We start from the raw sequence: 21,497 nt of genomic DNA on the forward strand, positions 1-21,497 counted from the left end.
GAAAAGAAAAGAAAAGGTGTATCAATTAAAAAAAAATCTTCGTTTGGGAATTTTCCATTCCTAATGAATCCTGTGGTAAAATCTTTCTACCTGAATTGTTAATGGCGATTTTGTTATTTGATATGGCGTGTACTGTTGATACTCGGTATACGGTGACTTAGGTTACATCGTGTGCGTGTGCCTCAATTTCCCTAATTTTTTTCCCGATGGTTTGAGCCTACAGATTTCGCCTCTTTTTTGCATGTTTATTTACATATATTATTGGGTCGATTGTCCCAGGTGTTTCATTAAGAGCACCAGGTTTGTTTTTTGCAGTTGTCTAGAAATTTCATAGCGGAGGAGGTCCTGAACTCCTGCCTGCAATGTAGGTCTTTGGCTTGTTGATCCTTAGTAAACACACCACGTCCATCTGGGCGTGCAGGGGAAACTCTCTAACCAGAGGCTTTGGATTTCAAAGTTTTGTTTTTCCCCAAGACACACAGTAACATCTACAGCCCAGCACACGTGTACATGACTGAATAAAGAATGTTGCTATAGAATATTTACGACTACCAGAGATGTCCCTAAAATTTCATACTCTAATTCATATAAAACCAAAACTGCATTCATTCCAGGTAAACTTATTTTACAAACGTGGTTAAAGCCCGACTGACATCGCTCCTCTAACAGTCTCCGCCTCTTCTCCTTCTATCGCAGCCCTCGACAGTGCGACGTTTGCAGCTGGGAAGGGAGAGACCCGCGATGCCCCCGAGCCCTACGCCAGCTTTGCTCGGGAAGCAGCGAGCCCGCTCGCAAACAGCTGCGCACCGACCCACTGCCCCGGCTCGGTGGATGATGCAGGGCTCGACCCATTTCCCTGCCCTCCGGCTTCCTGGAAGTCCGCCCCGCCCCCTCCAACTGCTCTCCGTCGATTTAATCTCGCCGCTGTAAAGTGGGCCGAGCGCCGAATGATCGATGTTCCCTCCACGCCCCGAGAGCCGCCATTTTGGGGGGAGGAAAACAGAAGTAGGGGTGGCAGGTCGTCCACAGGATGTTGGCTGGCTTTTGCTTCTCTTGCCAACGCTGTGGGACCGGGGTGGAAGAACCCACCGGGGCCACTCCTCCGGCTGCCTTCCCGGAATGAGGCCTGAGCGCCCGCGCTGGACGGCCCCCTCATTCATCCGAGAGTGAGTGGCGGCGATCAGCGGCACGGCGCGCCCTCGCGCGCCCTCGGCTGTCAGTTACCCGGCGCGCTCCCGCCGAGGCGCAGCTCCCCGCGCGCTCCCCGCCCCTCCCCCGCCCGGCTAGGAGCTCGGCGCAGACTCGCTTGTTTGTTTCTGCAGGAGCCCACGGAGAGGCCGAAGCCGAGAAGATGCCTGGCAAGCTCAAGGTGAAAATCGTGGCCGGGCGCCATTTGCCAGTGATGGACCGAGCTAGTGACCTGACTGATGCCTTCGTGGAGGTTGGTGCCAGGTCCTGCCCCTCAAAACGCAGGGAGCACCCAGCCCCGCCTCGCCCCCAGCTCTGCAGCCCTTTCTCCTGTCGGCCGCTGTCCTTTGTGGGGGTGCTCGTCCAAGCCCTCCTTTGAGAGCTTGAGCGCCGGGACTGCAGCCCGTCTGATGGGTGCCCCGCTCTAGGGCGTCTGCGGCGCCCTCCCCGCGTGGGGAGGCTCTTACTGCTCTGCATGCTGGGGTGACCCTAATGTCAGGACTCGGAGCGGGCCACCTGCCAGGCAGGAGGCGATCCTGAGGCGTGGCCGCGCAGCCGGCGGAGCTCAGGCGCACACACACACGCGCGCGCACACACACACGCACACGCACACGCACGTGGGTACCGCCATCGACTCAAGGAGAGGCGGTTCCTCCAGCCAGAGTAATGGAGACCACGTGAAGAAGGTAGATACAGTCCGTTATGGGCACTTGGAGACCTAGAGGGCCCGATAATCCATTCTTGAACGCAGCATTGTCTGAATCATCAGTGTAAACAACCATAACGTCCTCTGCTCTTGTACAGACTGGTAGGTATGATGAACTGTTTTAGGGTAATTTAGTGCCTTGAGGTAGGAAGCCAATTAAGTGCCATGGATTTAAATTGCAAAATTGCTTTTTAAGCCAGATGATTAGTTTAAAACTCATGCAAATTAGCACAAGCCTAGGGCTCGGAAAGTAATAACCCTGAGTCTGAAAGAAGCCAAGTAAAAATTGTAATAAAAACTGACTTGATGAGCCAGAGCATTAGAATAATAATCATTAGGGCTAGTAATGCTTAAGAGTTGACAGCTACAGGATAATATACAACCTGATTTCATCGCAATATACACTATTCTTGATGTTCTGTAAAGGTTCTCTGACGTAATAACTGCAGTCCCCCCCCCCCCCCCAACATTGCCGTGGTCATTCTTAATCCCAACTTGAGAAACAGATGCTGAGTGTGCTCTTGGGCCAGATGTTGGGTAATGGGGATACACAGATGGCCAGAGCATAGTTTTTGCTTTCAAGTAGCTCAGGGACTGACGCATACAGTTTAGGTTAATAACTGATAGCTAACGTGTTGAGTCTCATTGCCAGATCTTTGCTAACTACTTTTTAATTCTTATTCCTCATAACAGTCCTATTATATTGTTATCCCATATTACAGTTAAGGTGTCGGAGGTCTAGGAGCAGTAAATAATTTCCCAAGGTTTCTTAACCTTGTAAATAGGCTTGTGGTCTGTTCTCTTAACCACTGTGCTAACGTTGACTCTCTAGACAAGGTGATGAATGTAGTAGAATATGGAAACTTCATTCTGTCTCTGAAAGTTTAGGAAGTTTTCCTAAGAAAATGACATTTGAGCTGAATCTTGAAGGACACTCAGGATTTTACTAGGCAGAGGGAACATCAAAGGCACAGAATGGGATACATGGTATGTTCAGGGAACTAGGTTTGAGATATGTCTGGAGTAAAAGGGAATATGCGGGTAGTGGAGGCTGGAAAAGTAGATTGGTGCCAAATCTCACTTTCTGTACTAAATAATTTTTCCTATTCTATAAGCAGGGGCAAACAAAGAGAACTTTTTAAGGAGAAATGGAATAGGATATTTATTAGGTTGTTTATAGGATGACTATATGATGGACTGGACAGATGAAAGATGAGACAGGGAGATCAGTTAAGAAGGTGGTAAAATTATCCACACAATATGTGCATGTTGAGAATGACTGTGGAAACTGATTAGAGGTGGAAGACTTGAGAGGGACATTTCCCATTTTTTTTTCCCCCTTAAGATTTTATTTATTTATTTGACAGAGAGAAAGCATGAGCAGGGGCAGGGGAGAGGGAGAGGCAGGCTCCCGTCTGAGCAGGGAGCCCAATGTAGGGCTGGATCCCAGGACCCCTGAGATCATGACCTGAGACAAAGGGAGATGCTTAACTGACTGAGCCATCCAGGAACCCTTTGAAGGACATTTTTTAGGTACAATCGTCATGCCTTGGTAATAAATGGTTTTGCTGGTGAGAGAATGGTTGGATTCAAGAGTGACTTTTAATTCCTTCTTTTTAGCAAATAGTTATTGAATGCTGTTTGCCAGGCCAGTGCTAGTCACTGGTATAACTGATTGCCTATGTGATAGTAAAGAAACTAGACTTGGTTCCCAGTTTTATGGAGTTTATATTTTGGTGGAAGAGACAGACATTAAAAAGTAAAGAAATGATTAAATAGATAATTGTGATGGGTGTCATGGTAGAAAACAATAGAGATTAACAGGAACATCTACTTTGGGTTGGGTGAGCAGGAGACCTCTGAGGAAGTGTCAATCAAAGACCTACTGGATGAGGAGGAGCCCGCTGCTCAGGGAGTGTGTTAGGAAGTGAAGGAAGATGGGTGTGGCTGGGATCTGGCGCAAGTTGGAGAGTTAAGGAGCCAATCATGCAGGATCTTAGAGGCCATGATTAGGAATATGGATTTTTTTTTTTTAAAGATTTTATTTATTTATTTGACAGAGAGAAATCACAAGTAGATGGAGAGGAAGGCAGAGAGAGAGAGAGAGAGGGAAGCAGGCTCCCTGCTGAGCAGAGAGCCCGATGCGGGACTCGATCCCAGGACCCCGAGATCACGACCCGAGCTGAAGGCAGCGGCCCAACCCACTGAGCCACCTAGGCGCCCCAGGAATATGGATTTTACTCAAGTTCTATGGGAAGTGGTTGTTGAGTTTAGTACTTTTTTTTTTCTTTTCCTGTCTGGAGTATGGACTGAAGAGAGAAAGAGCTGAAGGAGACAACTAATTAAGAGATTCTATAATAATTCATAAAAAGAGAAGGTGGGGCCCAAGATGTTGGTTTGGTAATGGAGAGAAATGGGTGGATTCCACATAAGCCTTGAAGATAGATTCTAGAGGATTTATTGGTTGACTAGAAGAGGGAACCAGAGAAAGGGAAGCTAAAAGATGACTCAGGGCTTTCTGAAATCTTTGGGGTAATTTTCTGAGGCTCCATAGGATTTGTAGAGGTTGTTTGAGTAGGTGGAGGATCAATTTCTGTTTAGGTGTCTTAGGTTTGAGATGTTAATTGGAGTTGTCCATGAGGGAGTTAGATTTGTGAGTATGGTGTTCAGAAGAAAGATGTAGGGGGGCGGAAAAAAAGAAGAGAGATGTGAATTAGAAATGAGCTCATACAGGCCATTGCTTTTCCACTCTGTGAGACCCAGTGCCCCCTTTATATAGCAGGTATTTTGAAATCCACTCTTTACTATGCTGTCATAATATTTATGGCCAATGTAACTTAGCCTCACAATTAAAAAAAAAAATCAATACATTGTTCTAACTAGTAGTTTGACAAATTAGAGAATTTTTTTAGTATGTATTTCAATATAGAAGTACTTGTTCATGATCACAGTAGAAGATACGAAGTAATCAGATTAAGTCCGTGAATATTTATTAAGTCTTTGTATATGTCCATCACTGTACTGGGTATAGTATAGTGTTCTGGAGATATAGTAATGACTAAGACAGAAATTTCTTTAATCATAGAACTCACATTTTACTGGGAGGATGAAGTTCATAAAGAAGGTAATTATAAGATAAACTGATAGATGGTAAGAATATGGAGAAAATAAAGCAAGGATACAAGATAGGGAGCATCTCACCTATGTGTAAAAATCATGTGAATTTGACTCCATATAGTGAGATAGTCACGCAGTTTTGACATCTTAGACCTTCATTGCTATCTGATTTTTCAAAATAATCAACTAATGGGGAAAAGCAGAATTTTCCCTTAATTTACATGATGGTTATATTTCTTGACAATTATGTTTATGAAAACTGCATTACAACCTCCCCTTTCTTCCCTCATTACAACATCTTTATCTGTAAAATGAGTTAGGTTTTTAATCCTATGTGATTATCTGGTAGGACATTTGAAAGTCCTGACATGAGACAAGTCTTCATTGTTGGGAACTATTTCTTGCATTGCAGGATACGTGCCTCCTCTGGCCCTGCTTCTAAATATTAGAACTGTTCTCCACAAATATAGAAATATCTAAAATTCCCTTAGGAGTTGGTCTGTCCCTTTTGTAAACCTCTGACTTAGTGGGGGAGAGAAGAGGTATGGATCCTTGAAAAAACTTGACATTAAGCTATTAGAGGAGGAAGATTAGGGGAAGAAAACAGATTATCAGCCAATGGGGAGAGAGAAACATCAGGAAAGTAATGTCTCAGAATGCAAGAGGAAGTTTCTGGAAAGAGGAAACCCTCAACCATTAAATGGCATAGAGAGGTCAAGTAAAGAGAACAGAAAAATCACTGAATTGTACAGTGTGGGGGTTGTTACTGATTCTGATAAGGAGAGTCAAGAAAGCCCATACTGTAGTAAGTTAACAAGGGTTAAAATACAAGGGAGGTGAGGAAGAGGTGAGGCATGAATAGGCAGCTGTTTCAAGAAACAGGGGTGTGAAGGGGAGAGGAGAAATTGTGTGGTATTTGGGGAGTATGTAGCTTTTAGTATTAAAAAAAAATAAATGAGAAGATACTAGAACATATTTCTGTGGTAATAGGAAAAATCCTGCAGGAAGGGAAAGATTAATGCAGGAAAAGGGGGATAATGAAGGATTACTATATAATAAAGGGATAAATTGTGTGATGTAGCCTCTTGTACTATTTAAGCTCATAGGAAAGGGAGATAACGATGCCAGAACTGGTCACGAGAAGTCTTTTTGCTGGGCTTGAAGGATGGCAAAATTTCTATAGGCAGAGAGGAAAAGGGGCTTTTTTAGATGAATAGGACAAACTCAGTAAAAGCAAAAGGAGAGAGAGAGAACATCTGTAATTGCTGGGAGGGTTCTTTTGTGGAATAAAAGTTGCTATATAGGGGGATGCAGGTTATTGAATGATCCGAAAACTATAGGGGGGAGAAGTCTGTACAGTAGAAGCTCTCTTAAACAACTTCTATTAGCTCACTTACCACAGTCCTCAGTGCTCTGCATTCCTTCCATGAGGGTATTCTTGAATACCCCACATTGCTAGATTATTCTCTCATGTTCCTACTTCTCTCATCAGTTGGCTGATAATACTTTACCAGGAGGTAATTATGTTTTTTCCCCAAACCTGTTTATGCCAACTCTATTTGTTATTGTAATTTACTTAAACCTTATGTAAATTGGTGAAATAAGAGTGAAAATGAAGTTGATAATGCTATGTAAAGACATATGGATACAGTCACTAAACATTACTCTAGAATTAGATGGAGAAAAGACTAAAAAAATCTAGGATTCTGCGTTCATATATTTTTACAAGCAATTTTAAGTTCTACCACCACATAAAAAAACCCAAACTGGAAATCACAGATGGTACATTATGGGTGTGGTTTATGCAAAAAAAAAAAAAAAAAGATGCAGAATTCTAAAATAGTGGACCCTTGCTTAAAGAAGAGGCCTTTGCCTTACATTCAAATATAGGGGAATGAATATTTTATTTATATGTCTTATCTTAAAATGTTTACCATTTGAATCATTTTTAATGATTCTTTGATTTAACCAGATTACCAGATTATTTGATTAACCAATCAAATACTGGTCCTGATTGCATTGGTTGAGGGAATTTCTACTGTGTGTGATGTGAGTAGTTTACGAAGCCAGTGAAGACCAAATAGTATGCATACATGTATGTATGTATTTAAGGACTAATTTATTTATTTTAGAGAGAGAGGATAATATGGGGAAGGACCAGAGGGAGAGAGAGAGAGAGAGAGAGAATCACAAGCAGACTCCCTGCTTAGTACAGAGTCCAATGTGGGGCTCAACCTCAGGACCTTAACCAACTGCACCGCCTAGGCACCCCACCAAGTAGTAGTTAAAGATGGTTATTCTTACAGGAATCCCCAGATGAATGAGATGGAATTCTATATAATAAAAGTATTAATGGAAATTTATCCCAGTATTAATGAGCATGTTACAAACTGACAAGCTATATTATCATTTTGTGTTTATCCAGGAGCCTTCGAGGGAATAGGGAGAGGAAAAGAAATTAATATTTAATGATGTACCAGACATTTTGCTAGTCTCTACATGCATTTTCTCCTGTAATAAAACAGTCCCCCTTTCAGAGGAGGAAGCAGCTTTAAATAGCAGGTTAAATAACTTTCTCAAGGTAATTTAGCTAATGAGTGGGGAAAGAGAATGCTTTTCTTTACTAGGGAATCTCATTAAAATCCCTGATGTTCTTTAACAAAGTTGTAAGGTATTCATTTAATTGCTGGGTAATAAAAGCTCCTCCGAATTAAATAAGACCAAATGAACTGTGATCCTTCTTTAGTAGAAGGGGAATCATCACAATTTGGCAAAGTACGCATTCTGGCCTTTTTCTTTTCCTGAAATCTTGGTTTTTGTTTGTTTGTTCGTTTAATACAGTTGGGGGCTATCAGATCTTTACTATATCTAGAATAGACAGTTGACCAAAAGAAGAATAAAAGGCACGATATAGCAGTACAGTATAGTGGAGCAAACCTGAAGATGGCTGAGCTCACAATTTATTTATTTATTTTTAAAAGATTTTATTTGTCAGAAAGACAGAGAGAGTGGGAGCACAAGTAGGGGGAGTGTCAGGCAGAGGGAAAGAGGCCACCCGTTGAGCAAGGAGCCCGATGTGGGACTCCTTATGGGGGCTGAGGTGTTTGATATTTGTGTTGTTGAGGTTATAGAAATAATTATTGAATATATTTCATTTTTAAAAAAGGTTTTATTTGTCAGAGAGAGAGTATGCAAACGGGGAGCAGCAGACAGAGGGAGAAGCAGGCTTCCTGCTGAGCAAGGAGCCCATGCAGGACTCAATCTCAGGACCCTGCGATCATAACCGAGCCAAAGGCAGACATTTAACCGACTGAGCCACCCAGGCACCCTGAATTCATAATTTAAAGAACGATATGGTAGTTTTGGTGCTTGAACCTAAGCTTTTAGCTTTTGAAAGGTTTTGAATGATTTCATAATCCTAACAATGTTTTACTTCAAATGAAGCTGGTATTAGGTAAATTAGAAGTATTTCCTTGATGTTTTAGATATTAAAATGTACTGAAAATTAAATTAGTAACTGAACAGTAACTTCTATTCTTCCCAGGCTCTCCGTCCCCCATATCCCCATTAAGTTTCATTTCTTACTGTTCGTGATTTAAAAAAAAATTATGGAAGTAATACATGAATGGCTTCCATTACAAAAGATTCAAATAACTCAAAAGTGAAACTTTAAAGCCCTTTACTTGGTAATTTACTACACTGTATTGTATTCCCTATACCATGTCAGTCCTTTCTTCAGAGATAATTACTCTCAGTGTTTTGGCATGTGTTCATTTACTCCGCCACCTTTCCTTTAAAAAAAAGAAGAAGTCTTACTTACATTTTAAAAAACGTAATCATGCTTTATAGATTCTGCAGCTTTTTTTTTTTCCAGTTATTATGTCATTGACATTTCCACATGGCAGTACTTAAAATCAGCTCCATTCTTTAAGTAGCAAACATGTGATTTATTCAGTCATTTTCCTGTTGAATGATTACTTAGGTTTTTTTAGTGTGTTGTAGGAAGGAGACTCATGTGAAAATGCTTCTTTAGGATAAATTCCTGGAAGTGGATCCAGAATTCTATAATTTCAAACAAAATAATTTTAATTTGAATTTTTTAAGTTTTTGAGTTTTAAAATAATACAATTTACAAATAGGAAAAATACATGCATTCAGAATTCAGAAGGTTCAAAGTGGCTTAACCTCTCACATCGTGTTTCTTTTAACCAACCAGTTCTGTTGTTGGTAGTGGCCACTGTTAACATTTGTTGTATAACCTACTAGAAATAACCTATGCTATATATAGGCATATATTATATGACTTACAACATTTTGCCATTTTTTTCTCCCAAAGTATGCCATACATGCTGTTCCACAGAAGAAAGATCTGTCTTGGTGGTGGTTCTGTACCAGTGTGGAGGGAGCTGCTTCGTTCTTCTATTTAGCACTATACTGTGTGGCTTTACCATACTTCATCCAACCAGTTCCAAATTGGTGGATATCTCGGTTCTTTCCAATCTTTTTCACTCTAATGCTGCTTGTACATGTCATTGTGTACTTCTATATAAAGTTAAAGGGTGTAGTCATTGAACATTTTGATATTTGTCAAACTGCAGTCCTTAGAGATTGTTTTATTTTATACTCCCATCAACAAAGTATTAGAAGATCTCATCAATACTGTTTTCAAACATAAGTAAAAATGTTGGTTTAGTTTGCATTTCTGTTGTGGTTGATCATCTTTTGATATATAGTTGACCCATGAGCCATTTGGGGCCTTGTCAGGGCAGTTGACATCCCCCTCTCAATCCAGCACAGTTGAAAATCACATATGACTTTTGATTCCACCCCCCAAATTAACTACAAATGGCCTGCTGTTGACCATCAGCCTTACTGATAATATAAAGTTAGTTAACACATAGTTGAAATGTTATATGTATTTTATATTATATTCTTACAGTAAACTAGAGAAAAAATGTTTTTAAGAAAATAGGAAGAGAAAACATATTTACAGTACTGTGCTGTATTTGTAGATACAGTAAGTTTACGCTGTATGTTTATAGGATGAATCATCTGTCAGTAACAATATCAATATTGTCTTAAATGATACAAAACATAGTAGATGTTATACATATTACTAACACTAGACATTAGAAATGAAAAGATAATGTGAAAAAGAAATTCATGTTTATTTACAAATACAATGATTTATGCATTGATAACAAAGAAGCAGCAGTATGACTGCTTTATGGCAGCTCAGTATAATTGATAGAATTGCTTCACAGTAGCCTAGCCTATATACTAACAAGTGAATCGTTACAAAAATATTTTATGGCATACAGCATTGCAGTCATATTTATAATATAGCACTAGAAATATAACTTGTGATTATAGGCTGATAGCAGTTTCCCCAATTATCAAAGAGAGGCATACTGTAGCTACATAGCACTTTGAAAGAAAAGTTATAAAACAATAAGAAAACTAACTTCTGGGACACCTGGGTGGCTTAATTGGTTAAACATCTGCCTTTGGCTCAGGTGATGTTCTTGGGGTCCTGGGTTGGAGCCCCATGTTGGGCGCCCTGCTCAGTAGGGAACCTGCTTTTCCCTCTCCTGCCCGTCCTGCTTGAGCACACATCTCTTTCTCAAATAAGTAAATAAATCTTAGGAAAAAAGCTAACATCTGATTAATTTTGTGTTAAATATTGCTCACCTATGACTATATAAGTCTAGGCTAAGCACTTCTATATAGTCTTACATAGGACGACTACTTAGGCAATGATGATGACAGAGAAGTGCTTCAGACAGATCTTGCCATGCAGTTACTAGATTTTCACATGGAGACATTCGCATATACACAATATATAAGTTTATTATCTGTACGGCTTGATGATTATATTCATGAAGTGGAAGTGGATTGTCATAAAGGTTTCATCCTTGTCTTCATGTTGAGTAAGTGGAGGAAGAGAAGGAATCGGTCTTGCTGTCTTGGGTGGCAGAACAGGTGAAGGAGTTGGAAGGGGAGGCAGGAAAGACAGGCACATGTGGAATAAGTTTACTGAAATATGTTGTAACTTCTGACATTTTTTTGCTTTTTCATTTTTTTAAAGACTATTTCTATATAGTACCATTGTTTGCTTTAGTTTCAGTGCTAGTATGCTAGAAAGGTCCATGTTGTAAAAGAAATCAATAGCAGTCTTAAATAGTCAGATCCTTTCTGTCAGGTTGTCTAATATCAATTTGTTCTTGGGCATTGCTTCTTCTGTAGCTTCTTTCTTGTCATCTGGCACTGGTTTGGAAGCATTCATCTTCATCAAGTTGTCTTCTGTTAATTCTTCTGGTGTGATGTTTATTAGTTCTTACATTTCTCCAAGATTCAAATGTTGAAACCCTTCACCTTTTACCTTTTTTGTCATGTACGTAAACTCTTCCCTTATTCCCTTGATTGGCTCTGTTGTAAATCCTGTGAAGTCATGTACAACATCTGGACATACTTTTCTCCCCCAGGAATTTATTTAATACTGATGGCTGTCATGGCTTACTACAATGGCATCTTCAGTGGTATAATCCTTCTAGACTTTCATGATGTTTTCTCATCAGGGTTCTCTTCCATAGTGTTGACATGGTATTCTTTTCAAAGAATACCATGTAATGAGTTGTAAAGGGTCTTATGACCAGTTGATCTAGAAGGTGATTATAGAAAGGTTGTGTTTGGGGGTAAGTAGACCATTTGATGCCCTTAGTGTTGAGCTCATGGGGTTCTGGGTAGCTAGAGGCATTGTCTAGTATCAAAGGAACTTTAAAAGGCAGTCCCTTGGGAGCCTGTGTGGCTCAGTCAGTTAAGCGACTACCTTCGGCTCAGGTCATGATCTCAGAGTCATGGGATGGAGTCCCACATTGGGCTCCCTGCTCAGTGAGGAGTCTGCTTCTCCCTCTGCTGCTCCCCCTGCTTGTACTCTCTCTCTCTCCCTCTCTGTCTCTCTGTGTCAAATAAATAAATAAAATCTTAAAAACATAAAAAAGGCAGTCCTTTAGTGGGAAGGTATTTCCTGACTTCAGGGACAAATCATCAATGGAACCAGTCCAGAAAAAGGATTCTTGTTATCCATACCTTTTTGTTGTACAACCCAAAGACTGGCAGCTGGTATCTGTCTTTTCTCTTCAAGCCTTGGGGGTTAACAGCTTTATAGATAAAGGCAGTTCTTACCATACACCTGACTGCATTTGCACAAAATGGTAGAGTTAGCCTATCCCTTCTTGCCTTAAATCCTGGAGTTTATTTTTGTTCTTCCTGACTAAAACACTTCGTGGCATTCCCCCCCCCGCCGCCCCCCCAGCATAGGGTCCTTTTGTCTGAATTAAAAATCTGTTCAGGCAGATATCCTTTCTTCTCAGTGATTCTCTTGATCATGTTTGGGAACTTGTTTGCTTCCTCTTGGTCAGCGTAAGCTGCTTTTCCTGTTATTTTGACATTTTTTAAGCCAGTCCTCTTTCTAAAATTATCGTACCATCCTTTGCTGGCATGAAATTATCCAGCTTTAGATCTTTCACCTTCCTTTTGCTTTAAGTTGTTATATAATGACTTCACTTTTCTCTTGAATCATATTAGGCTCTATAAATATACCTGCCTTATAGCAACCCTGCATTTTCAATATGAGATAAAAAGGTATTTTGCAAAAAGCATAAGGCTTTTGCACCTGTTAGCATGGCTGCAGCATTGGCTTCATGAATTTTCTTTTATTGCAGTGGTTCTTTATGCTGGATTCATTTATCTTGAAGTAACAAGCAAATGCAGCTGCAGAATTCAAACTACAGTGCATGTCAGGCAGTTCAGCTTTTTCTTGTAACATAATGACTTTTCTTTCATTCTTGGGAGCACTTTAAGCAACACTAGTGGCACTTTGTATGGGTCCGATGATGTCACATAAGATACGGTGTTGCCTAAACAATGAAAAATATGCAAGAACTGTAAGAGGTCACTTTGTAGTGCAACATGCTATTTACTGAAGAGATGGACTGCTTACACAGAGATAGGTAGTATCACACCTTGTTTTAAGCAGATACTAGCAACACTTGGGCTCATGTTAGTTGCAACAGAAGGTGGTTTGAAATTATCGTACAGTAGTACAGTACATACTACAATTCATCTTGTGCAGTTATAATATTTTTTTTTTAAGATTTTATTTATTTATTTGTCAGAGAGAGAGCAACCGAGAGCGAGCACAGGCAGACAGAGCGGCAGGCAGAGTCAGAGGGAGAAGCAGGCTCCCTGTGGAGCAAGGAGCCCGATGTGGGACTCGATCCTAGGACGCTGGGATCACAACCCGAGCCGAAGGCAGCCGCTTAACCAACTGAGCCACCCAGGCGTCCCTGCAGTTATAATTTGATACTGCATCTTTCCATTCATTTACATTTCCCTCAACTGCTAATGGTGTCATGTGTGGTCTGTTATGTATTTCTGTGCATGTTTTGATCAAGTCTAACTTTTTATCCTTAGTGTGTATTTTATTATCATTTTATTAAATGATAAAATAGACTAGTATTTACATATATTTTATGCATTCATGACATAATTGTTTCTTAGTTTTTTTGCTATTTCTCGGATACATGGTTTGTCTATTAGTTTTTTCAATTTGTCACAAATCTCCAAAAGATTTTCCAGTATATATATTGAAAAAAATCTGCCTATACATGGATGCGTGCTTTTCAAATCCATGTTGTTCAACGTTTAGCTGTGTTTTAAAAGCATCTGTGTTAAAATAAATAAAAACATCTATATTTTCATTTCTTTGAATTGTCTGTTCATGTCCTTTGCCCTTTTTTTTGTTGGACTATTGATCTTTTTCATATTGCTTTATAGAAACTCATTAGAAATAGAGGAAAGTTGCCCTTTAGTATATATTTAGCAAACATTTTTTTCTCTCTTACTTTTTTTTTTTTTTAAAGATTTTATTTATTTATTTGACAGACAGAGATCACAAGTAGGCAGAGAGAGAGAGGAGGAAGCAGGCTCCCTGCTGAGCAGAGAGCCTGATGTGGGGCTCTATCCCAGGACTCTGGGATCATGACCTGAGCCGAAGGCAGAGGCTTTAACCCACTGAGCCACCCAGGCGCCCCTCTCTCTTACTTATCTTTGACTTTCTTATATTCTTTATTGTGCCAGAAGTTACTATTTTCACATAATTTTTTTAACCTTTTCTACTCTCTAACCTGCCTAAACACCAAAGTGGTTGGTACCATGCCTAAGAATTCAAATTAAATGATAAAACACCTAGGAAAATATACAGAAGATAAAAACAATAATTCTTTTGGATATTCTGCTTTTAGAAAATTCCCTGGACTGATAAAATAGGAAAATCAGCAAATATCATAATACCGAAGGAGAAGGAGGTTTCTTTCAAAAAGGAAAGGAGGTTTCATAGTTTATCTGCTTGAACTAGCATTTCTTAGGAATCTACAGTGTGTTTGTGATGGATATTGTCTTTTTAAAAAAAATTTAAATCAATTAATTAACATATACTCTATTCATTTCAGATGTAGGGTGTAGTGATTCATCAGTATTTCTTAATACCCACTGCTCATTATATCATGTGCCCTCCTTAATGTCCATCACCCAGTTTCCCCATTCTCCCATTCCTCTCCCCTCCAGCAACCCTCAGTTTGTTTCCCATGAGTAAGAGTCTCTTACTGCTGGAAATTGTCTTAAAGGGGATAAGCTTTAGTTAATTTAGAGGTTAGGAAAGATAATGGTAATAACTAGTAGAATTAGGGAAGAGATCAAATTTAGGAAAGGCGAGGCCATCTAGGAAGTATTTCCCTAGCTATTTTGCTCTTAAGCTTCCTGACCACTTCTCAAGTTGAGTCAGATTTCATAATCTCCATTCCTTGTTGGAAGCAAGTCCCAGGGATTTAGCCTGATTTCTGTTTCATTCCCTTCTTATTTATTTTTGGATCTTTGTGATTTAGTGTCTGCCAAGACTGGCTGTGAAATAAGATAGTTTCCCCATCCAATCCCTTTCATTGTCCTTGAAGATAAAACCTTTAAAGATAATGGTTCGTTGCTGATCACTATATGTGCACCGATAAGGGATTAAAAAAATAACAAAAATGGGGAAGCTGAAAAATACAAGGATCTATTTCTAAGTTCTTGCAATAATGGGCTGGAGTTTTGGATTCCCAAACTGAGATGGTGAAAGGGTGGTCAGCTGATGTTTTTTACCTTCTGATTTTATTCTCACTGGTCCTCTGCCATTAAGATTCCTCTTCGGTCTGAGCTTTTGTTCCCTGAAGGCTATATTAACTTCTTCCTTCATGTTGACAAAATTGTTTTTAATTTCTGTGTAGAGCTAGTCAGCCAGAGCAGGAGGTAATCTCTTATTTCAGGTGTAGCCTATAAACTTACTGGATTGTACTTTCTTCCCTTTTGTTTCAAGGAATAGTTGTCCTTTTTTTCCCCTTCCATGGTTCTTCCCACTGCTTGGCTGAGATCAGAATTTACTTTTATTCATATCTTTGATGTTTATATTTGGATTATTTGTTTTTAGGTAAAATTTGGAAATACCACCTTTAAAACAGACGTGTATCTCAAGTCTCTCAACCCTCAGTGGAACTCAGAATGGTTTAAATTTGAGGTAAGTTTTTAATTTTTTATATTTTTAAAATATTTTATTTATTTGAGAGAGAGCACAAGTGGTTGGGAGGGGACAGACAGAGAGGGATAAGTAGACTCCCTGCTGAGCAGTGACCTAAGCCCCGAGCCCCTCCCCTGTCCGCCTTCCCCGGTTTGGTGCTTGATCCCAGGGTCCTGGGATTATGATTTGAACTGAAGGCAGATGAACTGACTGAATCACTCAGCTGCCTCTTAAGAAAAGTTTTTAAATAAAACTAAATAAAAAAAGTTTTTTAAATAAAACTAAACACAAAGAGTTTTTTTTTTTTTTTTGACATGACCCCTTCCCCCCAGGAATGATAGGAGTACCTTTTATTTCAGGTATAGTGGTTTTCCTACACCATAAAAGATGACTTTCTTTTTTGCTTAACTAGGATTATTAAGTTCTTAAAAAAATAACGTTATAGTTAAGAAACTGCAGTGTATGAATCCAAGAACACAGATTTGAAAAACAAAAAACAGAATCCATTGAAGTATATTATTGCTGTCATATTCTCTGGATTTTAGTATATACCAAAAACCACTTACGAATAGTGTACAGATTCAGTTCTTTAAAAAATTACAGTCAAAAGTATACATTAAAAAAATGCCATTTTAACCAATTTTAAGTGTAATTCATAACATTGATTATGTTTACAATGTTGTATAGGCATCACTACTATTTCCAAAACTTTTTAATTACTCCAAACAGAAACTACTCATTCAGCAGTAACTGCTCCCTCTTCTAGTGCCTGATAATGTCTAATCTACTTCCTGTCTCTTTGAATTTGCCTGTGTTAGACACAAGTGAAATCATTGTGATATTTGTCTTTTTGTGTCTGGCTTTCACTTAGCATAATGTTTTCAAGGTTTATCCGTGTTGTTATCATGTATCAGAATTTCTTTACTTGTTATGGCTGAATAATATTCCTGTGTGTGTGTGTGTGTGTATGTATCACATTCTGTTTATCCATTTATCTGCTGATGGACAGATTTGGTTTTCACTTTTTGCCTACTGTGAATAATACTGCAGTAAACATTAGTGTACAAGGATCTGTTTGAGTCCCTGTTTTCAGTTGTTTTGAGTATGTGCCCAGAAACGGAATTGCTGGGTCATATGATAAATTGTATGTTTAGCTTTTTGAGGAACTGCCAAACTGTTTTCCATAGTAGCTATACCATTATCTATTTCCACGAGCATATATGAGAAAAATCTAATTTTTCCACATCTTTGTCAAGCTTTGTTATTTTCTGTTTTTAAAAAAAATCATGCCATCTTAGTAGGTGTGAAGTGATGTTTATAGTGTAATTTTTGTCATGGATGAGGTGATGTATGTTTTTTTTATGGTTAAGGACCATTTACATTTCTTTTACTTTGAACTACCATCTCATATTTTAACTCCCCAAAGAAGATACTTAGAGATGACATTATGGAGGTAGACTTCACAGGTCTTGGTGACTAGCTTACTGTGGAAAATGTAAATGTGATGTGGTATGTCATTGGTTTTGATTTGCATTTCCCTAATGACTAATAATGTTGAACCTTTATTCATGTGTTTATTGCCTGTTTGTTTGTCTTTGGAAAACTGTTCAAGTTCCTTGCTCATTTTTTTTTTTTTAATTTTATTTATTTATTTGACAGACAGAGATCACAAGTAGGCAGAGAGGCAGGCAGAGAGAGAAGAGGAAGCAGGCTCCCTGCTGAGCAGAGAGCCCGATGTGGGGCTCGATCCCAGGACCCTGAGATCATGAACTGAGTGGAAGGCAGAGGCTTTAACCCACTGAGCCACCCAGGCGCCCTCCTTGCTCATTTTTAAGTTGGGTTTTTTATCGTATTAATAATTTTCATGATAGTAGGACATTAGTATTTAAGAACATTAATTTCATTTTATTGATGATGCAGTACCATAATTTTTAAAGCTGCAAAGTACTCAAATAGCTTAGGTAACTTTAAAAGATATTTGTACTTTACTGAAATAAGGGATTTTTATAAATGTTAATGAGATTTAGCAACTAAAGTTACCAGCCATTTCCCTTAAAAATTTACTAAGTTTACTATTTTGGCTAGTACTTCTAATAACAGTGTATATTGTGTGAAAGATGTTCTTAAACTTTGTTTTGTAGTTAACATTAATTATATACTTTTTTAACCTTGTCATTTGCGATTGGCATTAATTTATATCTTGTGAACTCTCAAATATCATGAACAAATGGATGTTTTGTTTTCTTTTAACTAAAAGAAATACTGGGCCAGGTAGTATAATGATATTTTGAAAGCTCCATTTAATCATTTGGGACCCAGGATCCATTTGTCTTTGTTCTTCATCATCCATAGTCTGTGGCTTCCATATTCATGATCACATTAGCCTCCAAGTTAGCATCTGGAGTTCCAGTGGTCACATCAGTGTTCTAGGCCTGTAAGAAAAAGCAGGAGAGGAGGTGGTGAGTTAATACATATTTTTCAGCTGAGCGAGCACTGTTTGAGAAGTTTTTCCCTACCCTATCTAGCTCTATATAATGATTTATGCTTATATCTCAGTAGTTATGAAGGAGGGTGGGAAATTTAGTCTTTTATCTGGACAAATTGCTGTGTAATTAACATTTTTAAGCACTTAGAACATTTATGAGAAAGTCTTACTTTATAGTTTTTCATGATTTGATATTGGCTCAATTAAATCTATGAAATATCCTTAATTACCTTATTAAAATTAATTTCTGAATTTCTTTCTTCAGATTATTTATATTATTAGCTATCTATATATATCATAAACAATTCTAGTCATTTAGTTCTAATGGAGCCCTATAGTGTCAGGGAAGGAATACCTTAATTTACAAGTACATAAGATAAAGGTTCTCATAGGTAAATGTATAGGTGGTTAAATAAGTGTACACAAAAAATGTTATTAATGGAGGTGAAAATCGGAGGGATGTGTTTGGGGCAGTGGTTAATGGCTTAGTTTATGACTCTTTCCCTTTTACTATATATATAGGGAATACCGTAATATGGAATGCTGTTGATGACATATGGTTCAGAATGGATTGGAAATAAGAACTATTATTTTAACATTACACTATCGAAATTTTCAAATATGCATAAAAGTAGGCAGGATGCCTATCCATCATCTACATTTACTTTTACCTATACATTGTGCTGTTCTTGTTTTACCTGTTACATCACCCCCTACTTGGAGGGTGGGGTGACAGGAATATATATATATATATATATTTTTTTTTTTTTAAAGATTTTATTTATTTATTTGACAGAGAGAGATTACAAGTAGGCAGAGAGAGAGAGGAGGAAGCAGGCTCCCCGCTGAGCAGAGAGCCCGATGCGGGACTCGATCCCAGGACCCTGAGATATGACCCGAGCCGAAGGCGGCGGCTTAACCCACTGAGCCACCCAGGCGCCCAGGAATATATATATATTTTTAAGGTTTTTTAGTTATTTGATAGAGAGAGAGCACAAGTAGGTAGAGTGGCAGCATAAGGAGAGGGAGAAGTGGGCTCCCTGCACATGGGGCTCTATCCCAGGACCCTGGGATCATGACCTGAGCCGAAGGTAGACACTTAACTGACTGAGCCCCGACAGGAATATTTTAAGGCAAATTCAAAATATTATGCAATTTCATCCATAAATTTTTAATTATGTCTCTCTTATTGAGAGGTATCCCCTTTTTGAAGGCAAATCATCCAGTCACATTATTATATCAGTGATATCAACAATAATTCCTTCTTGTACTTTAATTCTTAAAATAATCTTCAGCGGTTAGATTGTTAGTCTAAAATCAACAAGAAATTAAATGGAATGGGGAAAGGCATAATATTTCATAATTAAGTTTAAAAAATTAACCAGAGTATATGGTTTGTAGAGATACCACTTGAACAGAGCATATGTAAGGAAAATAGAGATTTTAGTGTACTACAAACTCTGTCTTAATGAACAATGTGGTATATGTGCTGTAACAACAAACATTCGTAGACTGCATTCAAAAAGTATAGTATTTTAGTTGCAGGAAACAATAATCCCTTTGTATTCCATCCTTACAGATATCTGTGATATTGTGTTCCATCTAGCCACCACATTTGATGAGGAGTACTGGCAAATTTAGAGGATGGTATGGTATCCAGAGGATGGCAGCCAAAATAATGAACATGTCTTCTAAAGGGAGAAATCTTTTTTTGCCTCATTCTTTGCCTTAGTCAGTTTGGCTTGCTGTAACAGAATACCATAGAGTAGGTGGCTTAAACAATAGCCTTTTATTCTGATATTTCTGGATGCTGGGAACTCTGAGACAGAGTACCATCATGGTTTTATTTTGCTGAGGTCCCTCTATCTGGCTTGTAGATAGTGATCTTTTTGCTGTGTCCTTACATAACAGGGAGAGAGATCCTCTCTCCCCATCTTCACTTGTAAGGATCCCAATCCCGTTCGTAAGGACTCCACCTTTATGACCTAATTACCTCCCAAAGACCTCATCTCCAAATATCATCGTATTGGGGATTGGGACTTCCATATACAGATCTTCAGGGGACAGAAACATTTAGTTCACTGCATTCTCCATTTTTAGCCAGTGCTTGGCATGTGATAAGTAATTGATAGTCAGTAAAAGGAGAGAGTACATTTATTTCACTTACTTAGTTCATGAGCTTTAGTTGTTTTTTTTTTTTTTGTTTGTTTGTTTTGTTTTTACCAATAATATGTTAGTTTTCCTACAGTTTTATTCTGGGAAATTGTCTTTAGAAATAAATGATGGTATCATGGTGCTCATTAGCATCTTTGCTCTCCTGTAGATATTGTATGGACCCTGTTATGACATTCTTTAAGCATTTTTGCTGGATATTATATGTAGAGTAGTAAAACACAGGATTGTATGTAGAAACAGAAATTAAGCACGGCCCTGGCACAGAATAAAATGTAGAAAAAGAACTTAAACATGCAGCCCAACACGGCCTGAACTCATGGTGCTGAGATCAAGACCTGAGCTAAGATCAAGAGTTGGATACCAACCAACTGAGCCCCCAGGTGCCCCAAACTATACTTTTTTTCCTTAGAAATTTGGCATCTTTTATAGAAAAAGGGATTATAACTTTTGTGTGTGTGTGTGTTAATTCCTTTACCTTTGTGCTTAGAGATAAATCTGTGTTGTTTTTTTTCTATAAGTAAGTCATCATTTATATTTGGTATATATGTATATTTATGGTAATGAAGATTGAAAAATAAAAAGATTTAATTTTAAGGTATACTTTCAGGTGGACGATGAAGATTTACAGGATGAGCCTCTACAGATCACAGTTCTTGACCATGATACTTATAGTGCAAATGATGCCATTGGTAAGGTGTACATTGATATTGATCCCTTACTCTACAGTGAGGCTGCAACAGTCATCTCAGGATGGTTTCCAATATATGATACCATACATGGTAAGGAGTATATTTTAAGAAAATATATCATGATTATTAAAAAATTATCCATAGAGACTTCTGTGCTATATTTGTGGTTTTAAAAGATATATATGTAAGAGACATATATATATATATTTTTAAAGATTTTATTTATTTATTTGTCAGAGAGAGAGAACGTGAGCACAGGCAGACAGAGTGGCAGGCAGAGTCAGAGGGAGAAGCAGGCTCCCTGCCGAGCAAGGAGACCGATGTGGGACTCGATCCCAGGATGCTGGGATCATGACCTGAGCTGAAGGCAGCTGCCTAACCAACTGAGCCACCCAGGCGTCCCAAGATATTTTCCTTTTAATAGAGAGTCACAAAGTATTGTTGGTGAAATTGTTATTTTTCAGAACATAATTTGAAGTAATCCCTGCTAAATTTGTACAATAAAGAAAATAAATGCATGATTTAAAA

At 38.6% G+C, this 21,497-nt stretch overlaps 1 protein-coding gene across 20 annotated transcripts in view; it reads left to right on the plus strand.

Moving 5' to 3' along the window:
- The first annotated feature begins 970 nt into the window (after positions 1 to 970).
- Positions 971 to 21,497, plus strand: part of C2CD5 (C2 calcium dependent domain containing 5) — a 97,674-nt gene continuing 77,147 nt past the window's right edge. For all 20 annotated transcript variants that reach the window (XM_059402811.1, XM_059402818.1, XM_059402815.1 and 17 more), the window contains exons 1-4: positions 971 to 1,166; positions 1,323 to 1,441; positions 15,534 to 15,620; positions 20,888 to 21,059. In XM_059402811.1, the coding sequence (XP_059258794.1) occupies positions 1,352 to 1,441; positions 15,534 to 15,620; positions 20,888 to 21,059 (349 nt within the window). In that variant the 5' untranslated portion in view covers positions 971 to 1,166; positions 1,323 to 1,351. The remainder of the gene's footprint in view (positions 1,167 to 1,322; positions 1,442 to 15,533; positions 15,621 to 20,887; positions 21,060 to 21,497) is intronic.

This window comes from Mustela nigripes, chromosome 6, assembly GCF_022355385.1.
Source record: "Mustela nigripes isolate SB6536 chromosome 6, MUSNIG.SB6536, whole genome shotgun sequence".
Lineage (NCBI taxonomy): Eukaryota > Metazoa > Chordata > Mammalia > Carnivora > Mustelidae > Mustela > Mustela nigripes.